The sequence below is a fragment of the Ornithorhynchus anatinus genome, chromosome 2 (assembly GCF_004115215.2).
Source record: "Ornithorhynchus anatinus isolate Pmale09 chromosome 2, mOrnAna1.pri.v4, whole genome shotgun sequence".
Taxonomy (NCBI): domain Eukaryota; kingdom Metazoa; phylum Chordata; class Mammalia; order Monotremata; family Ornithorhynchidae; genus Ornithorhynchus; species Ornithorhynchus anatinus.
Window position 1 is genome coordinate 75,037,581 of NC_041729.1, and position 24,088 is coordinate 75,061,668.

Genomic DNA, 24,088 nt, shown 5'->3' on the forward strand with positions numbered 1-24,088 from the left:
TAGGCCAGACTGCTTCTCCATCGTATTTATTGAGCACTTGTATAGAGCACTTACTGTCTCCCCCTCTAGACTGTTAGCACATTGTAGGCAGGGAATGTGAGTGTTGTTAAGGTGTACTCTCCCAAATGCTTAGCACAGTGCTTTGCCGATAGTGCATTAGTGCCGATAGTAAGTGCTCAATAAATATGACTGACTGAATGAGTACTGTGTGTAGAGCACTGTATTAAGCCCTTGGGAGAGTATGATACAACAGTGTTGGTAATAATAATAATGATGGTATTTGTGCCATCACTGTGTGCCAAGCACTGTTCTAAGTGCTGGGGTAGATAGATAGTAATCAGGTTGTCCCACAAGGGGCTCAAAATCATAATCACCTTTTTACAGATGAGGTAACTGAGGCACAGAGAAGCTAAGTGGCTCGTCCAAGGTCACAAAGCAGACAAGTGGTAGAGTTGGGATTAGAACCCACTTCCTCTGACTCCCAAGCCTGTGCTCTTGCCACTAAGCCACGCTGCTTCTCATAATAATTGTGATATTTGATAAGTGCTTATTATGTGCCAGGCACTGTACTAAGCGCTGGGGCATATACAAACAAATCAGGTTGGACATAGTCTGTGTCCCACAGGACGTTCCCAGTCTTAATCCCCATTTGATAGATGAGGTAACTGAGGCACAGAGAAGTGAAGTGACTTAATAATGTTGGTATTTGTTAAGCGTTTACTACGTGCAGAGCACTCTTCTAAGCGCTGGGGTAGATACAGGTGAATGAGGTTGTCCAACGTGAGGCTCACAGTCTTCATCCCCATTTTGCAGATGAGGGTATTGAGGCCCAGAGAAGTGAAGTGACTTGCCCACAGTCACACAGCTGACAAGTGGCAGAGCCAGGAGTCGAACCCATGACCTCTTACTCCGAAGCCCAGGCTCTTTCCACTGAGCCACGCTGCTTCCCCTACTGCCCAAGGTTAGACAGCAGACAAGTGGCAGAGCCAGGATTGGAACCCATGATCATCTGATCCAGGCTCATGCTCTATCCACTATTCCATGCTGCCTCATAGTAGACATGTTCCCTGCCTATGAGGGACTTAATGTCTGGAGGGATCTCTAGAGTTAGTAGACGTGGTCCCTTCCGTCAAGGAGCTCACAATCTAGCTGGGAGTGAAAGCAGGGGCTGGTGCAACACTAATGTAACAGGAGGCAACAACAGAGTGAAAAGATATGTGGGGAAGTGCATATCTAGGTGGTGGTAATGCAGGAGTATCGGTGAGCGGAGCTGGGTGGGAAATAGGGTGTGGAGATGAGACTTTAATCAGGGAAAACCTCCTGGAGGAGACGATTTTAGGATGGGTAAGTGGCGATCGGTCGGGTGGGAGGTGGGAGGGAGTTCCAGGCAGGAGCAAGGCGTCGATAACAGGAAACCAAAGCGAAGTACATGACTAGGTTGGTTTAAAAGGAGTTAAGTGGGTGGGCTAGATTGTAGTGGGAGTGGATCGAGGATAAGAAGTGGAGAGAGAATGGACTGAATGTCTTAGAACCGAGGGCTGGGAGTTTCTGCTTGAAGCAGAAAGGAATGAGTAACCGTTCGAGGTGTAGGGGGCCGGGTGCAGAATGGTATTTTAGAAAAATGATGTGGCCGACAGGATGTAGTATGGGCTGGAGAAAAGAGAAGCTGGAGGCAGGAAGGTCAGTGGTGGAGGCTATGGAGTAGTTGAGTCACGATATGCCAGATGCCTAGACCAGCATGGTAGCCGTTTGGATGGAGGGGAAGGGGTAGATGTTGGACGTGTCAAGAAAGATCTGACAGCAGAATATGGAGAGGGTTGGGGGAAAAGACAGTGAGAGAGAGAGAGGTTTGTGTGTGTGTGTGTGTGTGTGTGTGTGTGTGTCAAGGCTAATGCAAAGCCTGCAGACTTGAAAGATGGAAAGAATGGCAGAGTTATCAATAGGTTGGGAAAGTTAGGGAGAAGAGAGGATTTGGGAGAGATGAGATGTTCAGTTCTCTGTCTTGGCCATAAAATTGTTGCTTTTAAGAAATACTTCAATCCTCTAGACTGTAAATTCGCTGTGGGCAGAGAACGTGTCTCCCAACTCTGTTATACTGTACTCTCCCAAGAGCTTAGTCAGTGATCGGCACACAGAAAGCACTCAATAAATACCAGTGATTGATCGATCCTCTGTTCCAGACTTTCTTCATTTTTGCTTGAAGTTTTTCTTAAGGGATACATTTTTTCCTGTAAGTCCTCGGAGGAATCAGTCTCAGATCCTGGGAGAAGCCTCGAAGGACCCCAGTCTGTGGGCAGAGGTTGGGGAAGGTTTAAGGAATAAAAATTCTGAACTTCCTTCTGGTATCTCTGATCCTCAAGCCTCCCCTCCCCTCCTGCCTCAGTTAATGACGATAATAAGGATAATAATTATATTAAGCACTTAGTATGTGCCAAACATTGCACTAAGTGCTGGGACAGATACAAGATCATCAGGTAGGACACAGTCCCTATCTCACATGGGGCTCACAGTCTAAGTAGGAGGGAGAACAGGTATTGAACCCTCCTTTTACAGATGAGGAAAGTGAGGCACAGAGGTCAGTCAGTCAATCATATTTTTTAAGCACTTAGTGTGCAGAGCATTGTAAGCTCTTGGGAGAGTACAACACAACAATGTAACAGATGCGTTCCCTGCCCACAACGCCTTTGCCCAAGATCACACAGCAGGCAAGTGAAACAGCTGGATTAGAACCCAGCACCTCTGCCTCCCAGGCCCGTGCTCTTTCCACTTGGCCACACTGCTTCTCTGGCCCTGCTGCCCAGATGATTTGGTGATGATTTTGAGTTTTTGCCTGCCCTGACAGGTGGTCAAGAAGAAGTGGGTAGGCCAGGTATTTGGAGGAAGGTTGTCCCAGAATCAGAATTTGAATGCAGAGTTCCATAGTATGCCATCTCTAGACCACATGGCTTACTAAGTGTCAAAAATCAGCCTGTAGGTCTTTTTCAAAGTTATTAAGCCAAAGTAATGAACTGACTCAGTGGAAAGAGCCCAGGCTTGGGAGTCAGAGGTCATGGGTTCGAATCCCGGCTCTGCCCGTTGTCAGCTGTGTGACTGTGGGCAAGTCACTTCACTTCTCTGGGCCTCAGTTCCCTCATCTGTAAAATGGCGATGAAGACTGTGAGCCTCACGTGGGACAACCTCATTCTCCTGTATCTACCCCAGCGCTTAGAACAGTGCTCTACATGTAGTAAGCGCTTAACAAATACCAACATTATTATGAGAAGCAGCGTGGCTCAGTGGAAAGATCACGGGCTTGGGAGTCAGCGGTCATGGGTTCGACTCCCGGCTCTGCCACTTGTCAGCTGTGGGACTGTGGGCAAGTCACTTCACTTCTCTGTGCCTCAGTGACCTCATCTGTAAAATGGGGATTAACTGTGAGCCTCACGTGGGACAACCTGATGACCCTGTATCTACTCCAGCACTTAGAACAGTGCTGCACACATAGTAAGTGCTTAACAAATACCAACATTATTATTACTGTGTATAGTAGCAATGACATGGTTTGGTTATCAGAAATTCCTGAGCATGTAAGGGGCATTTTCTGACTAACAGCATCTGGTGAAAAAAGGACTTCTGAGAGATCTCTCCTTTGACAATCTCCCCCAGTAATAGTAATAATAATTAGGGTATTTGTAAAGCATATATTGTGTGTCAGACATCGTTTCAAGTGTCAGCCAATCCTGTTTATTGAGCGCTTTCTGTGTGTACAGCGTTTGGGAGAGTACAATATGACAATGTGACAGATACATTCCTTGCCCAGATGAGCTTACAGTCTAGAGGGGAAGTAGGTGCAGGGTAATCAGGTTGGATACAGTCCCTGTCCCACATTGGACTTGCAATATAAGGCAGAGAGAGGGATTTAATCTCCCTTTTACAGATGAAGGAACAGAAGCTCAGAGAAGTTGAGACTTCACCAAGGTCACACTAAAGGCAAGCGGCAATGCTGGGATTAGAACCTAGGTCCTCTGATTCCCAGGCCCGTGGTCTTTCCACTAGACCATGCTGCTAATGTAGGCCCGCATAAGATCCATGTGAGCAGGGAACACGTCATCATTTAAATCAGCTGTTGTGCTTCGCTGGGTGTTCAGTATAGTTTGTTGCTTTCAAAAGGCATTCAGTCAATCCCATCACTACTACTACTGCTATTACTACTTATTAGAATTTGTGTGTCTACCTGCTCTGGCAGCAGCAGTGGCGAGGCTCAGTGGAAAGACCCCAGGCTTGGGAGTCAGAGGTCATGGGTTCTAATCCCGCCTCTGCCACTTGTCAGCTGTGTGACCTTGGGCAAGTCACTTAACTTCTCTGGGCCTCAGTTCCCTCATCTGTAAAATGGGGATGAAGACTGTGAGCTCCATGTGGGACAACCTGATTACCTTGTATCTACCACAGTGCTTGGCACATAGTAAGCGCTTAACAAATACGAACATTCTTCTTCTTATTACTTCTAGTACAATTGTTGCCACTCCTGACCCTCACTCTCAGACCTCATACCCTGCCACGGCTCAATCAATCAGTGGTATTGATTGAACGCCTACCATGGGCAGAGCACTGTACTAAGCGCTTGGGAGAGTACAATATAGCAGAGTTGGAAGACCCGTTCCCTTGCCCGCAGCGAGTCGAACGAGGGCCAGGTAAGGAATGGGAATGTGACTCCGCCAGCATTCGAACCCTTTTTACCCAGTGAAAACTCTTGGACCTCCAGCTGGATTCCAGCCAAATTTGTCAGGAGGATGGGGAGCGGTTGGAGCTCCAGCTGGTGGGATCCAGGGCCTGGGATTCCACAGGAACTGGCAAAATAAAAAGCAGCACCATTAGGCCCGATGAAAGGAGGAAGACTGGGGCCTGGATGGTAATTGCTAGCTGGGAAGCCATCCAGGTTCTCCGCTCGGGCAGGATCTATGTAGCTCAATTAAAAGCAAAAAAGCATTTCCTTTCACTGCAGGAGGACGGTGGGTGAGAGAAATTGTGTGCCAGCAGGGTAATGAGTCCATTACTATTCATTTCTCCTCCCCTTCAAGAAATCGATTAGTGCCCTCAGTCATGCGCTTCATCTCTCCCATCCTGGAGGAGATAGCTTGCCCCTCCTACTGCCAGAACTTGCGATTAAAGTGGATAAGACATTACTGACCGCTCAAATGGACTCCTCACTCCAGCGTCCGAGACTCCCACCACATGCTCAGTTGTCGAGGCATGGGCCTGGGGAGTTTTAGCTGTTGTTGGAGGATTGATGAGCCTGATGGGTAGCTATTCCCGAAACTCCCTGTGCTTGGGCTCACCCTGAAAGAGGAAGGATTTCATTTGATCAAAAACATGGTGCTCTCTTCGTCGTCTGTTGTACTATACTCACTATAATGTATTGCTCTCGTTTGAGCCAGACCCATCACCATCAGTAGTAATATTCATTCATTCATTCATTCAATAGTATTTATTGAGCGCTTACTATGTGCAGAGCACTGTACTAAGCGCTTGGGATGAACAAGTCGGCAACAGATAGAGACAGTCCCTGCCGTTTGACGGGCTTACAGTCTAATCGGGGGAGACGGACAGACAAGAACAATGGCACTAAACAGCGTCAAGGGGAAGAACATCTCGTAAAAACAATGGCAACTAAATAGAATCGAGGCGATGTACAATTCATTAACAAAATAAATAGGGTAACGAAAATATATACAGTTGAGCGGACGAGTACAGTGCTGTGGGGATGGGAAGGGAGAGGTGGAGGAGCAGAGGGAAAAGGGGAAAATGAGGCTTTAGCTGCGGAGAGGTAAAGGGGGGATGGCAGAGGGAGTAGAGGGGGAAGAGGAGCTCAGTCTGGGAACGCCTCTTGGAGGAGGTGATTTTTAAGTAAGGTTTTGAAGAGGGAAAGAGAATCAGTTTGGTGGAGGTGAGGAGGGAGGGCGTTCCAGGACCGCAGGAGGACGTGACCCAGGGGTCGACGGCGGGATAGGCGAGACCGAGGGACGGTGAGGAGGTGGGCGGCAGAGGAACGGAGCGTGCGGGGTGGGCGGTAGAAAGAGAGAAGGGAGGAGAGGTAGGAAGGGGCAAGGTGATGGAGAGCCTTGAAGCCTAGAGCGAGGAGTTTTTGTTTGGAGCGGAGGTCGATAGGCAACCACTGGAGTTGTTTAAGAAGGGGAGTGACATGCCCAGATCGTTTCTGCAGGAAGATGGATCGTTTCTGCAGGAGTGTGGCTTAGTGGATAGAGCACAGGGCTGGGACTCAGAAGGACCGCCACTTGTGTGTTGTGTGATCTTGGGCAAGTCACTTAACTTCTCTGAACCTCAGTGACCTCATCTATAAAATGGGGATTAAGACTGTGAACCATGTGGGACAGGGACTGTGTCCAACCTGATTAGCTTGAATCTTGCCCAGCGCATAATAGTAATAATAACTGTGGTATTTAAGTGCTTACTATGTGCCAGGCATCGTGCTAAGCGCTGTGGTGGATGCAAGCAAATGGGGATGGACATGGTCCCTTCCCCAAAGTGAGGCTCACAGTTTCAATTCCTGTTTTACAGGTGACTGAGGCCAAGAGAAGGAAAGGGACTTGCCCAAAGTCACTCAGCAGATTAGTGGCAGAGCTGGGATTAGAGCCCATGACCTTCTGACTCTCGGGCCCATTCTCTATCCATTATGCCATGCTTAGAACAATGCCTGGCACACAGTTAGTGCTGGACAAATATTATAAAAAAAAATTTGAAAAGACACTATGGAATTACCCACAGTTGATATTTAAACAGCCAGCTAATAATAGAAAAGTAGCTTTACTTCTCTGAGTAGAGGGAGATGTAAGAGGACAAGGAGCTGATCAGCCCGGCTTCACTAACGATGGAGTTTATTAGGGACTTACTATGTGCTAAGCACTGGAGTAGATACAAGGAAATTGAGTTGAACCCCATGTGGGGCAGAGAATGTGTCCAACCTCATGAACTTGTATCTACCCCACCGTTTAATACAGTGCCTGGCACATAGTAAGTGCTTAATAGATACCATTTAAAAATATTATTATAAATACCATGATTAACTGATCTATTTTTAACTGTAGTAAACCACTTTCTATGTCTCCTATAAAGCAGGAAAGCCTGTGGGTCATGGCTTTTGGGAGCCCTCATCCCATTCGGGAACCAGGCTGTCAGGGAGGAGGAAGGACAGGCATGAGGCTGGGACAGAGCGCAGGGGTGACGAGAGGAGATGGTGGCAAGTGATTTACCAGCATAATCTCAGGGACGGTGGGAGACCGAGGACCTTGTGATTACCACAGACTCTTATCCTTTGGGCTGGGGAAATTCCTGGCTGCTATCGTTCAATTATACTTATTGAGCACTTACCGTGCACAGAGCTCTGTAGTAAGTGCTTGGGAGAGTACAGTATGACAGAGTCGGTATATGCATTCCCTGCCCACAACGAGCTTACAGTCTAGAGGTGGGGACAGACAATATAAATAAATTACGTATATGTACATACGTGCTGTGGGGCTGAAGGAGGGGTAAATAGAGGGTGCAAATCAAAATGCAAGGGCGACCCAGAAAGGTGTGGGAGGAGAGGAAATGAGGGCTTAGTCGGGAAGTCCTCTTGAAGGAAATGTAGCTTTGAAGGTGGGGAAAGTCTGTCAGATATAAAGAGGGAGGGCGTTCAGCTATAAAGAGGCAGGAGGGGGGCGGCAAGAGGTCGGCAGTGAAATAAATGAAATCGAGGTATAGTGAGTAGCTTAGAGTTAGAGGAGTAAAGTGTGTGGGCTGGGTTGTAGTAGGAAAGCAGTGAGGTAAGTTAGGAGGGGGCATGGTGACTGAGTGTTGAAGCACCCATATTTGCTATGGACAGTTGTACTATGGGTGGTCATTTATTCAACAGTATTGAGCTCTTACTATGTGCAGAGCACTGTACTAAGTGCTTGGAATGTATAAATCGGTAACAGATAGAGACAGTCCCTGCTCTTTGAAGGGCTTACAGTCTAATCGGGGGAGATGGACGGACAAGAACAATAGCAATAAATAGAATCGAGAGCTGTGGGCCAGCAGAGGGGAGCTCTCAGGGTGGGAAGTTTGAGCAAAGGAATCCCAGGGAAGCATCGTCCTCGGTGGCAGAGGAAGAGGCCTCATTTCTGCCCGGCTTGGCCTTATGGGCCAGTCTGCCCAGACGTCACTGACTGTGTATTGGAAAGACCAAATGAAGCAGCGGACCCTAAGAGGAACGAGTCACTTCACTTCTCTATGCTCCCGTTACCTCATCTGTAAAAGGAGGATGAAGACTGTGAGCCCGGTAGGGGCAGGGCCTGTGTTCAACCTGTTAGCTTGTATCTATCTCACTGTTTAGTTCAGTGCCTGGCATATTGTTCGGGCTTGGGAGTCAGAGGTCGTGGGTTCTAATCCCGCATCCGTCACTTGTCAGCTGTGTGACTTTGAGCAAGTCATTTAACTTCTATGGGCCTCATCTGTAAAATGGGGATTAAGACTGTGAGCCCCACGTGGGACAACCTGATTACCTTGTATCTCTCCCAGTGCTTAGAAGAGTGCTTGGCACATAGTAAGCGCTTAACAAACGCCATCATTATTAAGTGCTTAGTACAGTGCTGTGCACACAGGAAGCACTCAATAAATGTGATCGCATATTGTTAGTGCTTAACAGGAAAACTGCATGGCCTAATGCAAAGAGCTTAGCCTGAGAGCTTCCGGCTCCACCGCTTGTCTGCTGGGTGACCTTGGGCAAGACTTAACCTTTCTGTGTCTGTTTCCTTATGTATGAAATGGGGATAATAATAATATGTGGTATTTGGTAAGTGCTTAGTATGTGCCAGGCACTATACTAAGCACTGGGGTGGATACAAACAAATCAGGTTGGACACAGTCCCTATCCCAGGAGGAGCTCACAGTCTCAGTCCCCATTTTACAGATGAGGGAACTGAGCCCCAGAGAAGTGAAGTGATTTGCCCAAGGTCACACAGCAGACATAGCGGAGCTGAGATTAGAACCCATGACCTTCTGACTCTCAGGTCTGTGTTCTATCCATTACTCCGTGCTACTTCAAATCCTACTCCCTTCTACCTAGACCGTGAACCCTGTGCAGGATGGGGACCGGGTTCAACTCTGTATCAACCCAGTGTTTACTAAAGTGCTTGGCACATAGTAGGCACCTAACAAATATGATATTATTATTATTACCTCATGCTTCCTTTATTTCACCTTGCCGGGGCAGTTCTCTGAGTAATTCAAACCTTTCATAGGAATGACTAATGCTAATCCTCATGACAGTCCTCTATTTTTTTTTTCTTTTTAGAAATTCTATCCCTGTAGTCTGAAGGTTTCACTCCCCTACTGAGTCACACACTTCTCCCTTGCGGGGTTTCCATTAATCCACAAGGGGGCATAATCTGACCCAAGAAGACTCACTTTGGGAAGAGCACTGATGCTGTACACACCTCCCTAACCTCCTTGTCTAATTATCCCTCCTATTTGATGCTGTCATTGAAATCCTATTCATCCTATTCCTGCACACCGATATGACTGCCGTCTCCCTGGCACTATCTGTGAATCATTTCGGTCCCGCTCTTCATCCTGTCATATCGCAAACCACCCGGAGAGCGGTGAATGAGCTTGCTTCTGGAAGTTGTACACCCCCTAATCAGCCAATCAGTGGTATTTATTGAAGAGCTTGCTATGTGCAGAGCACTGTATTAAGCTCTTGGGAGAGTACAGACCAACAGAATTAGCGGACATGTTCCCTGTCCATAATGAGCCAAGTATTTAGTACCTTGCTGTCCAACAGGCAATGGATAAATACCACTGATGATGTAGAAAGACTACTGTGTGGTGAACTGGTGTAAAAACAGCACCTGTCTGCCTGTTGGGAGTCCTGATTTTACTAATCCTGTCTCTGCCTAGGACGAGTCACTCTCCTTCTGATTGCCAAGTGACGGGCTGCTCATTGTGGGCAGGGGATGTCTACCTACTCTGCTGTATTGGACTCTCCCAATCGCTTAGTACAGTGCTCTGTACACAGCAGACACTCAACAAATACAATCGCTTGATGGATCGATTAATCCTGACTCCACTCCTTACCTGTTCCGTGACCTTAGGCAAGTCACTTCACTGCACCTCAATACCCTCACCTCACAATGAAGATTCAATATTGTTCTTCCTCCTACTTAAACTGTAAACTCAGGTGGGGCCTGATGATCTTGTATCTACCCCAGTGCCTAGTACAGAGCTTGTCACAAGTATCACGAATTAGTATTATTGTTATGAGAGTAGGGAGGGTCCTGTCGAAGCTGCAAACGTGGAAACTACTTCAACTTCAGATCCTTTTAAAATGGTTTCCACTAGGGCTGTTCTGGAAATTTTTGTAGTAAGAGTTTTCCTTAGTTTTCTATCACATCCAGAATACTGAACCCTCACTTTTCCACTCTTTTCCCATAACCTCTGGCCCATTTTTTTATGATATTTGTTAAGCGCTTACTATGTATGACAGGCACTGTACTAATCGCTGGGGTAGATACAAGCTTATCAAGTTAGACACAGTCCCTGCCTTACATGGGGCTTACAGTCTTAATCCCCATTTAACAGATGAGGTCACTGAGGCACAGAGAAGAGAAATGATTTAATCAGGGTCACACAACAGACAAATGATGAAGCGGGGATTAGAACCCAGGTCCTGATTCCCTGGCCCATGTGGCTTCTTGCCCTCACCCTTCTAAAATTCTCTCTCTCCCTTCAAATCTGACAGACCACTGACCTCCTGAATGCTCCTCTTCCTTGATTCATTTTTCTTCTCCCCAACTCCCACCTCAGCCCTTCATACCCTCCCAACCACACATCCTACATTTGTCCACTTTGATTTACTTGCTCTGCTATTTAAGCACCTATCCATCCTTCCAGTCTCTTTCCCTCCTAGATGCAAATTATTTTGTGCCTCCTATATTACAGGGCATGCTTCTTGTACCTATCTGTAATTTATTTGTATTGATGTCCGTCTCCCCTCGGCTAGACTATAAGCTCATTGTGGGCAGGGAACATTTCTATTTATTGTCGTATTGTACTTTCTCATGTGCTTAATACAGTGCTCTGCACATAAGTGCTTAATAAATACAACTGAATGAAGGAATGAACGCAAAGATAGTATCGTTTGTCTCTGAGGTGCTCACCATGGGTTCAGTACAGTCCTCTACACAAAGTCAGTGTTGAATACATATTATGGATGACTTTTAATCTCATTTGATCTTAGAACTTGTTCTGGAATCTCTCTGTTTTGATCATGCACATCATATGTATAAATTACATTTACACAGAGACATTTAAGAACAAACGGAGCAAAGCAGGGAATAGTACTACCCCAGCGCTTAATTATAACGTATTTTCCATTTCCAACTTCTATTTCCTTTAGGATTCTGTTCGCATTGGATTTGTTAGATTGCTTTTTGATCTCCACTGTTTTACAATATGCTGCATATCAAAATCGCATTTTTGTATTTATTACTTCCTGGGCTTTAGGGAATTACGACCTCACTGGGTAATGCCCTCTAGTCAATGTCTCTCTTTCTCTTTGCTCAGGCAAACATGAAACAACTGGTGCAAAACTCTTGAAATCGTATCAGAAATTAAGGTAAGTCTTCTGAAAGGACAAGCTGCCCGAGAACACTGCAAAGTGGGGAACCCCTAAAAACAGCAGATTACCAGTGTCAGCTCATTAGATTTCCTGATGCAAAACTTTTTAAATGGAACTGCTTTTGTTTAAGAAGTCTTGAAAAAATATTTGCACACCATAAACGATATTCCTCTAATGTATTCTTAAGCGAGCTCAGGTAAACTGCCTGCTACTTTCTGGCTAAAGATGTGTCCTTGTCCTGTAGTTTCCCAGAATAGTGGGAAGCAGGCAGTAGTGTGATTATAATTGACTTCTTTTTTGTCAGTAATCAATTAATCCTATTTATTATAATCAAGACCTCAAGTAATGAAGAAAATATATAGCCAGGGTTTTTTTTTAGATATTCACCATTTTTAATCATTTAAAAAAAATTAATTGTGGAAATGCAACAACACTGAAGGTGGTAATATGGTATCCACAAGATTGCACAAAGTGTAAAAGCATTTTTTCTTCCGTTAGGTTATTATCACTCGTCCAGTCAGTAGCCAGTTGTATTTGAGCACTTACAGTGTGCAGAGCACTGTACTAAGTACTTCAGTGAGTACAGTGTAACAGTGTAATAGAGTTGGCAGTTAAATTCCCTGCCCATGATGAGTTTACAGTCTAGAGGATGACCCCCCCCCCCCAACCTCGTTCTGTTGTTATTTTATATTTAAGTGCTTACTAAGTGTCCTGCACTGTTCTAAGTGCTAAAATAGCTAACGAGTGATGAGGTTAGAACCAATCCCCATCCTATATGGGGCTCACAGTCTAAACTGGAGGGAGGAGGATTTAATCACCATTTTACAGATGAGGTACCTAGGCCTCAGAGAATTGACTTACCCAAGGGCACAAAGCAAGCATTTGGCAGAGCTTTGATTACCAGTTACTCTTAATATCAGGCCTGAGCATTTTCCACTAGGCCACACTGCTCTTCTACTAGGCTGTGGTGCTTCCCTGCTCCTTCTTTTTCAGGAAGCCCTAAACTTTTAAGTCACCTTCTTTTTGGTGCCATTGTTCATCAAGGGACTTTGAAGTGATGTTTATCTAAGAGGGGACCCCAACTTTGGTGTAATGGATAGAGCACCGGCCTGGGAGTCAGAAGGTCATGTGTTCTAATCCCGGTTCCTCCACTTGTCTGCTCTGTGATCTTGGGCAAGTCACTTCACTTCCCTGGGCCTCAGTCACCTCATCTGTAAAATGGGGGTAGGGACTGAATCCAATCCAACTTGCTCGCATCCACTCCAGCGCTCAGTACAGTGTCTGGCACATAGCACTTAACAAATACCATTATCATTATTAAATGGATGCTTCTACTGCAGGCCACATTCGTATGGGTAGTAAGCCTGAGGTCAGAACCGCACCTGGGTGAAAATGTCATTAAGAAGCTATTTCCCCAGTTCCTTGCCCTCTCTCTACAATAGACCAGTCATTCAGTCAGTCAGTCTATATACCGGGCTTGGTCCATCGATTGTAATGTCTGAGAAGGTTTCATTTTAGCTAATGGAAATCTCACTTTTGTAATTTGGGGAGTAGGATCAAATGAGAGATTTCATTAATCCAGAAGTGAAGTTTTAGCCTGGACACACAAACCTAGCTCAAAGCAAAGGTGTGTCTCTTCCTTTAGTGAAGAGAAAAGTAGAGGGGGGGAAATTGAGAAGTCTCATATTATAGTTGTATGTAATTAAACTTCCTTCCCCCATCCACCCCCAACCTTGGAGTCTTTCTTATATGTGTCTCTTCCTGCCTCTAGCAAAATTTCTGTGGTTCCTCCCACTCCACCTCCTTTCAGGGAAACTCAGCATGGTGCCTACAACCAAGGGGTAATGTATCCTTTTGTCCTGTGTGCTTCTATGATTCATGTAGGGGTTTCTGAGCCAGGGTCAGCTCTGATCTTTGCTCCCCATGAAAGGGATGTCAGCACATATCAATACCCAGAATGTAGGAGGTTACACTGTAAAGATAGAAAGGATTTCTGGAAGACAACTTAGCCCCTGTAAGTTCAATTTTTAATCTTTCAGGAGTTATTGTTGTTATTAAGTAATACAAAATGTATTATATCATAATAATTATAATGGTACTTGTTAAGCACTTACTATGTGCCAAGCACTGTTGTAAGTGCTGGCTAGATAGATACAAGTTGATCAGGTTGGTCACAGACCCTGTTCCACATGGGGCTCACACTCTTATCCCCATTTTACAGATGAGGTAACTGAGACACAGAGAATTTAAGTGACTTGCTCAAGGTCCCAAAGCAGACATGTGGCAGAGCCAGGATTAGAACCCAGGCCCTTCTGACTCCCAGGCCCATGCTGTATCCACTAAGCCAAGCTGCTTCTCTTCAGCTGACATAGGGATAGGTGATAAGCAAGTAAATAAGTTACCGTCCTATAAAATGCACAAGACCGAACTCTTAAAACACACGCAGGGTTTGAAAGGAGACATTTCAGAAGATACTTTTGCCCAAATCTTTCCTTTCAAAGCTTTTCAAAAGCACCCTCGAGATTAGGGCATCTTCAGTCTGTTATACTGCAACCCCATTTTCCCCTCCTTGCCAAAGATTTGCTCTCCAAGTCACTAGTCTGAATGGTTTTGACTGGACCATCTCCTAGAGACCAGCGTTGAACTATGATGTAGGACTTTAAGATATATGGAAACTTCAGAACATTTTTTCTCCCCAGTAAAGTTTCCCTTAATAATAATTAATAATTGTGGTATTTAAGCACTTACTAGGTGCCAAGCACAGTACTACGCGCTGGGCTAGATTCAAGATAATCAGGGCTCACATTTGTAGTATTCATTCAATAGTATTTATTGAGCGCTTACTATGTGCAGAGCACTGTACTAAGTGCTTGGAATGTACAATTAGGCAACAGAGACAATCCCTGCCCAGTGACGGGCTCGGAGGGAGAACAGGTATCGAATCCCCATTTTATAGATGAGGGAACTGAGGCCCGGAGAAGTGAAGTGACTCACCCAAGGTCACACAGCAGTCAAGTAACAGAGCCAACTGTCCTGTTCTCCCTCCCTCTGACGCCCAGGCTCGTGCTGTTTTTACTAGGCCACCAGGTGTTTCATGGTCCCCGTAGTGTGTTTCTTCAACAATCGCATAGTATTTCTGAACTGTGATTTGAGTGAATTACAGGGGGGAGTGGAGGAGGGGTGGAGGGCCCCCTTCAAGACAGAGGATTTTGAGGTTTGGTATTAGGGCTCCCCATGGGAGACAGTCTCTCACCCAGGCAAGGTTCCAAGAGAGAAATGTCCCTAAAATGTCCATGTACAGAAAACTCTTTCATATCTCAGGATCAAATGGCATGAAATTTGCTGTGTGTATATTGGTGTTCCCTTTCCTGCTGCCCCAGGCTCCTGGTCTAGGGCTTTGGCAGGGCGAGGGGGTGCCAGGGCCCCTTTTTGACCCAAAGAGATCCTCTAAGTCCCAACTCAGAGTCAGAAACAAGACCTGGGTTTCTGGGATGGGGTTTGGGGGATGTCTCTGGGGGAGAAATGGCCCCTAAAATATGTTATCTGAAATAAGTTTCGTCTCATTCATTTCTGCTATAAGGTAATTTGCTGTATGTATATGTCACCCTCTCATTGGGTGTTTTTTTAGGTATTGCATGTCCAAGCACTTAAAAATACTTTGTTTCAGAAAATAATCTTCCAGCTCTACCCAACCAACCCAAATTGAATACCCCCATACTGTTTTTTGTGTCTGTTTAAAGATGTTTGTTTCACTCATAGAACTGCAGATAGTAACACATTCTCTATAGTTTTTTTCTCCTCTCTCCTTTCTCCCTCTCTCTCTCTCTCTCTTCTCCCATCACAGTCTCTCATCTCTCTCTCTCTCTGTCTTTCATAACAGGAACTTGGCCAAACCAGAGGATTTAATAAGTCCATGGAAAATTTATTTCTCTCTCTTACCACACAAATGAAAAGTAAGTACATTTCACTGACTTGTCATTTTGCACCAGGTCTATCTAAGGTCACCATTCTGGGCACTAGTTAGTAACAGCTGTCAGAACCACCCTTGCAAAATCCTTGAAGGTGGATCTGAGCACACCTTGGTACTTGCCTTGGCACCTGAAACTGATGAGGGTATCCACAAGGCTCCGTGGTCATCTCCCCCTCTAAACTGTAAGCTCCTTGTGGCTAGGGAATGGGTCTACCGAATCTTGTATTGTACTCCACCAAGACCTTAATACAGTGCTTTGCACACAGTAAGCGCTTAATAAATACCAATGATTGATAGGCACAAATGAACCTGCCAGCCACTCTGACCAAGTCCTCTGCTGCTTATCCCTGTAATTTACTTATTTATATTACTGTCTCCCCCTCTAACTGTAAGCTCATTGTGGGCAGGGTCTGTGTCTGTTTATCGTTGTATTATGCTCCCCCAAGCACTTAGAAAGTGCTCTGCCCACAGTCAGCACTTCAATATGATAAAATGAATTTGAGCACAAAGAAGAACCCTGCCCCAAGCCATTCAGTTTGCTTAGGTCCCCAAAAAGTGTGTCACAACTAGTGTTAAGCTTCCTTTAGACTTATCTAAAATCAAAGAAGCATTCCAAACTAAACAAGCTGATACTTGAACATAAAATATGAACCTGTCAGACCTAACTCAGGATGGTTTGATCCTCTCTTGTTTCTTGTTTCTACTCCCCTCTCCCTCAAACTTTATGCTTCCTGCAATTGGCACCAATGGTGTGATTTGGAGAGGCAAATATCCCAGAAATAGAAATGCCTGGAAAATTGTCCCCGAGAGCTGAGACAATGTTTTGGCTTGTTTGGTTTATAGCGCCAAGCCCCTGGGGATAAACTGTGTTTTTAGTCTAGTCTCACGCTGGGGCCAGAATAGTAGAAGGTTCCTCTCAAATAATAACATTTGGAGGCTTCCAGATGCCATTTCAGATTCTTCCTCTTTTGTGAAGTTGATCTCCTTTCGTTTTCCTCCATCTGAGGCTCCACATGGAACCTATCACCCTAGTTCCTACCTTGACCGGTCATTTCATTGCATTATTTTAATTTGTTATCTTTCTTCCTCCTAATCCTTTAATCTGTCACTTAAATCAAAACACCATCACTCAGATTGGCAGTGATAGATACGGACACTGAAACTGTGTGTTCTAGATGTTCCTCCAGGTGGAGGATTGACCTTCTGGGACTGTCTGCCCGCTGGTAGGATTTGTTAAAAAAAAAAAAAAAAGAAAGAAAAAATGGTTTTTTCCCTTCCCTCTGTCTTTGGTTAACACCCATCCTGTGCTGGGGTGTGTATGTGAGTTTGGGAGAGATACGGGTCATAAACCTGGGTTCCTGGAACTTCCCACCCTCCTGGAAGGGTGCCCATAAGCTTTGGTGCCAGGCCGTGATGCCTGATATCTTCTCGGTAGACATCTCCTCAGTATTATTCATTCAAGGTTTATTCATTCAATAAATATGATTGAATGAATGAATCTCCTCCCCTGCTGCTTTCCTACCCCATGCAACTCCTTGCCACCCAAGTCAGCCGGTCTTAGTTGTTTTTTTAATCATATTTATTGAGCACTTACTCTGTGCAGAGCAGTATACTAAGCCCTTCGGAGAGTATAATACAACAATAAACAGGCACATTCCCTGCCCACAACGAACTTATATAGTTAGAAGATGAGCTTATATTCTAGAGGATGAACTTAGTTATTCATTCACCTCACCTCTCCTTCAACCCAGCTTTTCTAATGCTTCCTAGCTTTTCTCTCTCTCTCTCTCTCTCTCTCTCTCTCTGTCTTTCTCCTTTCTCCTCTTGGTTTCTTTCACACATACGCATCCACTTACCCATGCTTCTGTGTACCCTCCTCTCCTGTTGCATATATAAGGAGCGTAGGTCAGTGGCAAGAGCCCAGGCTTGGGAGTCAGAGGTCATGGGTTCGAATCCCGGATCTGCCAATTGTCAGCTGTGTGACTGTGGGCAAGTCACTTCACTTCTCTGGGCCTCAGTTACCCCATCTGTAAAATGGGGATTGACTTTGAGCCTCACGTGGGACAACCTGATGACCCAGTATCTACCCCAGCACTTAGAACAGTGCTGTACACATAGTAAGTGCTTAACAAACACCAACATTATTATTATTATTATTATTATATATATAGATATATGTACTCCCCTGTGCCGGGACAAGGATGCAGCAGTTATCTCAGGTGAACACCAGAGAGCCATGAGCTGCTGCTTTTCATGCTACTAACCTCCCAAGCTTGGGGACCTGGGCAGAATTTAGGGGTGGGTCCCTGGGGTAGGGACTACTGGGAAACCCGGTGACTGGTGCTGTCCCCTAACCCTGCCCAACCCAAGGTGCCCTGCAGCAACAGAGGCTATCGATCGATCGTATTTATTGATTGTAAACTTATCGTGGGAAGGGAACATGTCTAGTGATTCTGTTATATTGTACTCTCCCAAGTACATAGTAAGCACTCCAAGATGATTGATTGATTGAGCTCTTACTGCTTCTAGACTGTAAGCTGCTTGTTGTAAGCAGTTGTTGGTTTTTGATGATATTTGTTAAGCACTGAGCTGTGTGCCAGGTACTGTACGAAGTGCTGAGGCTGATACAAGTTAATCAGAGTGGAAACAATCCATGTTCCACTTGGAGCTCACAGATTTAATCTCCATTTTGCAAATAAGGTAACTGAGGCTCAGAGAAGTCTAGCGACTTGCCCCAGGTCACAAAGCAGACAAGCGGTGGAGCCGGGATTAGAACCCAGGTCCTCTGACTCCCAGACCCATGCTCTTTCCATTAGAGTACACTACACTCAAAATTTTTTCTGCCTCTTCCCACACAGTTCCATCTCATTTCCCCCACCCGACATATCTTGCTGATAGCTTCTCACTGAATGGACCAACCTTTCATTTTGCCCCTTCCCCTGTTCTTTTTAGCCCCTTTCTTGGGCAGCTGGAAAGTCTCGAGAAAGCTGCCCCCACTCTTGGTCATACTGAGTATGTCCACTTGTCCTCCTGGTTATTTTTAGAAATCTCCAAATCTCAGAATGACATGACAACCGGCAGAGGTCTCCTAACTACCAATTACGAGCGGAGTTTGGGCCGGCAGAACGAGAGGAGGAGTCAATCGGACACGGCCATCAACTTGACCAAGCAGGTAGGCGAGAAACCTGACCTGGGGTTTTGTGAGCTAGGTTGTCTTAGCAATGGAAGGGGATCACCGGAGGAATTTCCTTTGCTTTACGCCTCAGCTTGTTTCTTTTGTGGTTGAGTGTTTCTGAGCCTTTCCAACAAAGCAAAGAGAAGAAGAAAGGATTTGGGGCAGATTTCTAAGAGGGACAGGGTGGGAGGAACGAAACCAATCTCTCTAGTGACCAGCAGGGAATGCGAGGTCAATGGCCACTGAACGAATGTTCCATCTGGCTGCGATTCAGGCTTCAAGGAGAAGGCCGTGAACGGTCTGTTCAGTTTGCCACCAACCCAGCCAGAGAGCTGCTGCCCCTTGGGAGGGGCTTGTCTGCCTGCCTCTGCTGTGGCACACATTTGCAGAGAGAAACCTGGCCTGGAATTCAAATGAGGCAGTTGGGGTTTGAGGCAGCTTCTAGCCTCATCAGCAAGATCCCGGCTAATGCAGCCTTGGAGAACCATACAGGTTTTCCCGTTCAACCAGGCTGTAAAGTCTAGAAATTAGAGGAAGAAAATGGACCAGAGAAAAGCCACGTAGCCTAGAGGAAAGAGCCTGGACCTGGGAGTCTGAAGGGCCTAGGTTCTAATGCCGGCTCCCTCACTTGTCGGGTGTGTGATCTTGGGCAAGCCACTTCTCTTCTTTGGGTCTCAGTTACCTCATCTGTGAAATGGGGATTGAGACTGTGTGCCCCTTGTGGGACATAGATGGTGTCTAACCTGATTACCTTGTACCTACTCCAGGATTCAGTACAGAGTCTGGCCCTTAGTAAGCCCTTAACAAATACTGTGCTCTGCACATAGTAAGCGCTCAATAAATACGACTGAATGAAAAGCAAAAATAGCCCTAACCATCTAATCGGTCACTTGCATTTTTCATTCTTCATTGTTGCCAATGCTACAGACGGATGCTTCGTTGACCTTCTGCCCAGGAGACTCAAAAAGAAGCAGTTTCTTAAGGCATGTTTGGCCCAAGTCAAAGCTAAAAGAATTTCCTGGGGTTTATGAAGGTTGAATAAAAGAAACCAGGGAGTGAAGTTTCAGAATTGAGGTGCAGCATGGATAGTGGATAGAGCACGGGCCTGAGAGTCAGAAAGACCTGGGTTCTAATCCCAGCTCCTCCATTTGTCTGCTTTGTGACCTGGGGCAGAGGTCACTTCACTTCTCTGTGCCTCAGTTACCTCATCTGCATAATGGGGATTAGGCTGGGAGCCCCATATGGGACAGGGACTGTGTCCAACCTGATTAGCTTGAATCTACCCCAGTGCTTAGTACAGTGCTTGACACATAGTAAGCACTTAATAAAAACCATAAAACATTCCATTAAGAAGGATGACATCCCTGTAGGGTGCTATGGAAGGAAAAAACAGAAGCAAAGACTAGGAGTTAGATGTGGCTAGCAATCAATCAATCCTATTTATTGAGCACCACCTATATGCAGATCACAGTACTAAATGATTAGGTGTAAAAGACATTGGTCTGCATGGGAAAGTAGACCTAGAATAAGAAGCGTGATCCCTGCACCCAAAGGAGTTTTCAATCTAATGAGGAGACAGGCAGACTCAAATTATTTACAAATAGTTGCAGAAAGAATGACGCTGTAACTGCTGATAGGAATGTGGTATAATAAACAGATAATTTTTGAGCTGGTGATGGACGTGTGAGGAGAGTCTGTTTAGAAAGCGACCTGGGCAGCAGAGTATAGGCTGCAGAGGGCCAAGGTTGGGTGGGGGAGATGGGAAAGGGCGCTCATACAACGATCTAAGATGGGAGATGAGATCCTAGGCCAGGGTGGGGCCATTTAGATAGGGAGGAAGGGGCATATCTGGGAAATGTTGAGGAAAAACTAGATGGATTTCGGAAGAGGAGTGGGTCAGTGAGGGAAGTTAAGTTCAGTTTTAGATACAGTGTAAGGTGCAGGCCGAATGTCTTTGTTATATTGTTGGGCTGTATTCTCCCAAGTGCTTAGTACAGTGCTCTGCATACAGTAAGCACTCAATAAATGTGATTGATTGGTAACAGGGTTTTGGAGGCCAGAGAAAAGACAAGATTGTGCAGCAGCTGAGAAGTCAGGGTTAGCATCCATATAGATGTCATGGCTTAAGTTCCAAGAGCATAAGAGGTCCCCCAGTGGAGCGAGTGTATAGTGAGAAGAGGAGAGGTCCCATCCTTGGCAAATGCAAATATTGATATACATACTTTCTGGCTTTATTTTTTCCTTAACTTTTGTAACTGTAGCTTTGTCCTCTGTTTAGCTCCCAGTATTTGTGAGTAATTTTTGTCCGTGTGTCTTTCCCATTCAATTGTGAGCTCCTTGGAGCGGTGACTGCGTCTTTTGCTTTAGTGAGAAGCAGCATGGCTTAATGGATAGAGCATGGGCCTGGGGGTCAACAGGAGCTGGATTCTAATCCCATCTCTCCCATTTGCCTGCTGTGTGATCTTGGGCAAATCACTTAACTTCTCTGCATCTGTTACCTGTTCTGTAAAATGGGAATTAAGAGTGTGAGCTCTATGTGGGACAGGGATTATGTCCAACCTGATTAACTTGTCTCTACCTGATCACTTAGAGCAGTGCTTGGTACATAGTAAGTGCTTAAAAAGTACCATAATTATTAATTATTATTATCCTCCCAGGCATTTAACGTCATGTTCTGCCCACAGTAGTAGGCATGCAGCATTCTTGATGATGAGGCAGGAGTTTTGTTTTTTGGGTTTTTCTGTGGTATTTGTTAAACACTGTGTGTCCAAAAAATGTTCTAAGTGCTGGGGTAGGTACAAATTAATTAGGTTGGGCAGAGTCCCTGTCTGGCATGGAACTCCCAGTCTAATTAGGAGGGAGAACAGGTATCCCCATTTTGCAGTTGAGGAAACTGAAGCACAGAGAAGTGAAGTGATTTGCCCAGAGTCACACAGCAGACAAGTGGCAGAGCCGGGGTTAGAACCCAGTTCCTTCTGATTCCCAGGCCCTGTTCTCTCCGCTAGGCCACACTACTTCTCAGAGTTGATAGTGCAGGGGTTAGAGAGGGCAGATCCTGGTGGGGCTGAGGGTGTAGGAGAGTGAGAAGAGAGTGTGGGAATGAGGAATGCCTGAGATAAGGCTCAGGTGTTGGTTTACAGAGGCAGCAAGAGGGGAAAAAAAAAAGAGGAAATGGTGGGCAGAGAGGGCAAGGCAGGGACGTGAGTGAGCTCAACCACTGGTCCCATGGACGTGATTGTCACTCCACTGACTGGGGAAGAAAGTGGTGTTGGGGTGGAAGGGGATACCTCTTACCCAAATGAGGGAGAAAGGACAGCCAGTGAAGCAGACAGTGGAGGACTGACTGATCACTGCCACAGTAAAGTCAGATGTAAACTGCCCCAATCCACCCCGAGTGGTCACAGACTTCTTGAGAATCAATCAATCATATTTACTGAGAGCTTACTGCATGCAGAGACTGTACTATGTGTTTGGGAGAGTTCAATATAACAGAATTGGAAGCTTCAGCCTAATTTTCCATGGTATTTGTTAAGCGCGTACTATGTTCCAGGCACTATATTAAGCACATGGGTAAATACAAGGTCTTTTGGTTGGGCACAGTCGCTGCCCCACATGGGACTCACAGCCTTAATCTCCATTTCACAGATGATGGAACTGAGGCCCAGAGAAGTGAAGTGACTTGGCCAAGGTCACACAGCGGATAAGTGGTGGAGCCGGGATGAAAACCTGGGTCCTTCTGACTCCCAGTCCTATGTTGTATCCACTAGGCCACGTAGCTTCACAAAATTCTAGAACTTCTTGAAGTTGTAATTCTGCTTCTTGTTCTAGAAGTTGGGAAGGCTGGGCTGCCACAACACTCTTTCTCTCTAACACTGGTTTGGGGCCTTTTTGAGATTTTATTTTATTTGTTAAAAGCTTACTCTGTGCCAGGCATTGTACTGGGACACATACGACCTAACGAAGTTGGACACAGTCCATTTCCCACATGGGGCTCGTCATATCAATCCCCATTTTACAGATGAGGTAACTGAGGCACAAAGGAGTGAAGTGACTTGCCCTAGGTCACACAGCAGACAAATTTTTGTTGATGGTCCATTCTTAGAATCTGCAAGTTAGGCCGATGGCATGTCCAGAACCTGGCTTTTTAAGTGCACCATTTGGATAGACTGTGAGCCCGTCATTGGGCAGGGATGGTCTCTATGTGTTGCCGAATTGTACATTCCAAGCGCTTAGTACAGTGCTCTGCAGATAGTATGCGCTCAATAGATACTATTGAATGAAGGAATGATAGAAACTGTTGTAAGGTCGAGAGATCCTAGTACCATAAAGCAGGTATAAATTGGCTCCATTAAGCCAGAAGGCCTTCAAATTGATCGCAATGGTGGCTGAATTGGAAACACTGTATCAGTTCATTAGTGTTGAAGCGGGGACTAATTGTAAGTATTTAAAGTTCACTGTTTCTCTACCTCTAACTGGATACAGTAACCTTTAACCTGTAACAAATTAGTTCCCTGTAAAATGCTAATGAACTGATTGTATTTCTTGAATCAGAAATACTATGCAGAAGTACAGTGGTTGCCTCCTCCCTTCCCTTTCAAACACTTTCATTTATTTCCCAGTCATCTTTTCCATTACCCCTGACACTGTGGTTCATGGGTCATTTTATTTGTTTTTTGTTTTGTTAATGTGCAGATTTGTCAAGACTGCAACTATTGGGAGCAATGCCCCTTCTTGTCCTCTTTGATCATCCTCCCTCCAAGCCCCATAGCACTTATGTACAGATCTGTAATTTATTTATATTAATGTCTGTCTGCCCACCTCTAGACTGTAACCTCATTGTGGGCAGGGAATGTGTCTGTTTATTCTTCTAGCATACTCTCCCAAACATTTAGCACAGTGCTCTGCACACAGTAAGCGCTCAGTAAGTATGATTGATTGAACCTATGAATGAAGTATCCTCCTTCAAGGTAGCCCATAGGATTAACCAAGCAGAGATTCCAAGCCAAAAGGACCCAGACCAACCATTCTTGAGAACAAGGATTAGGAGTTGAACAGAAAAAGTAGACCACCATGGGCAGCAGTGGAGATTCTGCTCCTATTTTTTTTTTTGTATTTGTTAAGCTCTTACTAGATGCCAGGCAGTGAACTAACCTCTGGGGTAGATGTAAAGCTAATCAGGTTGGATACAGGCTCACAATCTTAATCCCCTTTTCACAGATGAGGTGACTGAGGCACAGAGATGTTAAGTGACTTGCCTAAGGTCACACAGCAGACAAATCACAGAGTAGAGTTTAGAGCCCATGTCCTC

The 24,088-nt window shown here is 45.5% G+C and overlaps 1 protein-coding gene across 5 annotated transcripts in view; it reads left to right on the plus strand.

Moving 5' to 3' along the window:
• SYTL3 (synaptotagmin like 3) overlaps positions 1 to 24,088 on the plus strand; it is a 106,592-nt gene that overhangs the window by 53,846 nt on the left and 28,658 nt on the right. For all 5 annotated transcript variants that reach the window (XM_039911139.1, XM_039911141.1, XM_029052326.2 and 2 more), the window contains 4 exons: positions 11,581 to 11,632; positions 13,407 to 13,476; positions 15,516 to 15,588; positions 18,650 to 18,777. In XM_039911139.1, coding sequence (XP_039767073.1) covers positions 11,581 to 11,632; positions 13,407 to 13,476; positions 15,516 to 15,588; positions 18,650 to 18,777 — 323 coding nt within the window. The remainder of the gene's footprint in view (positions 1 to 11,580; positions 11,633 to 13,406; positions 13,477 to 15,515; positions 15,589 to 18,649; positions 18,778 to 24,088) is intronic.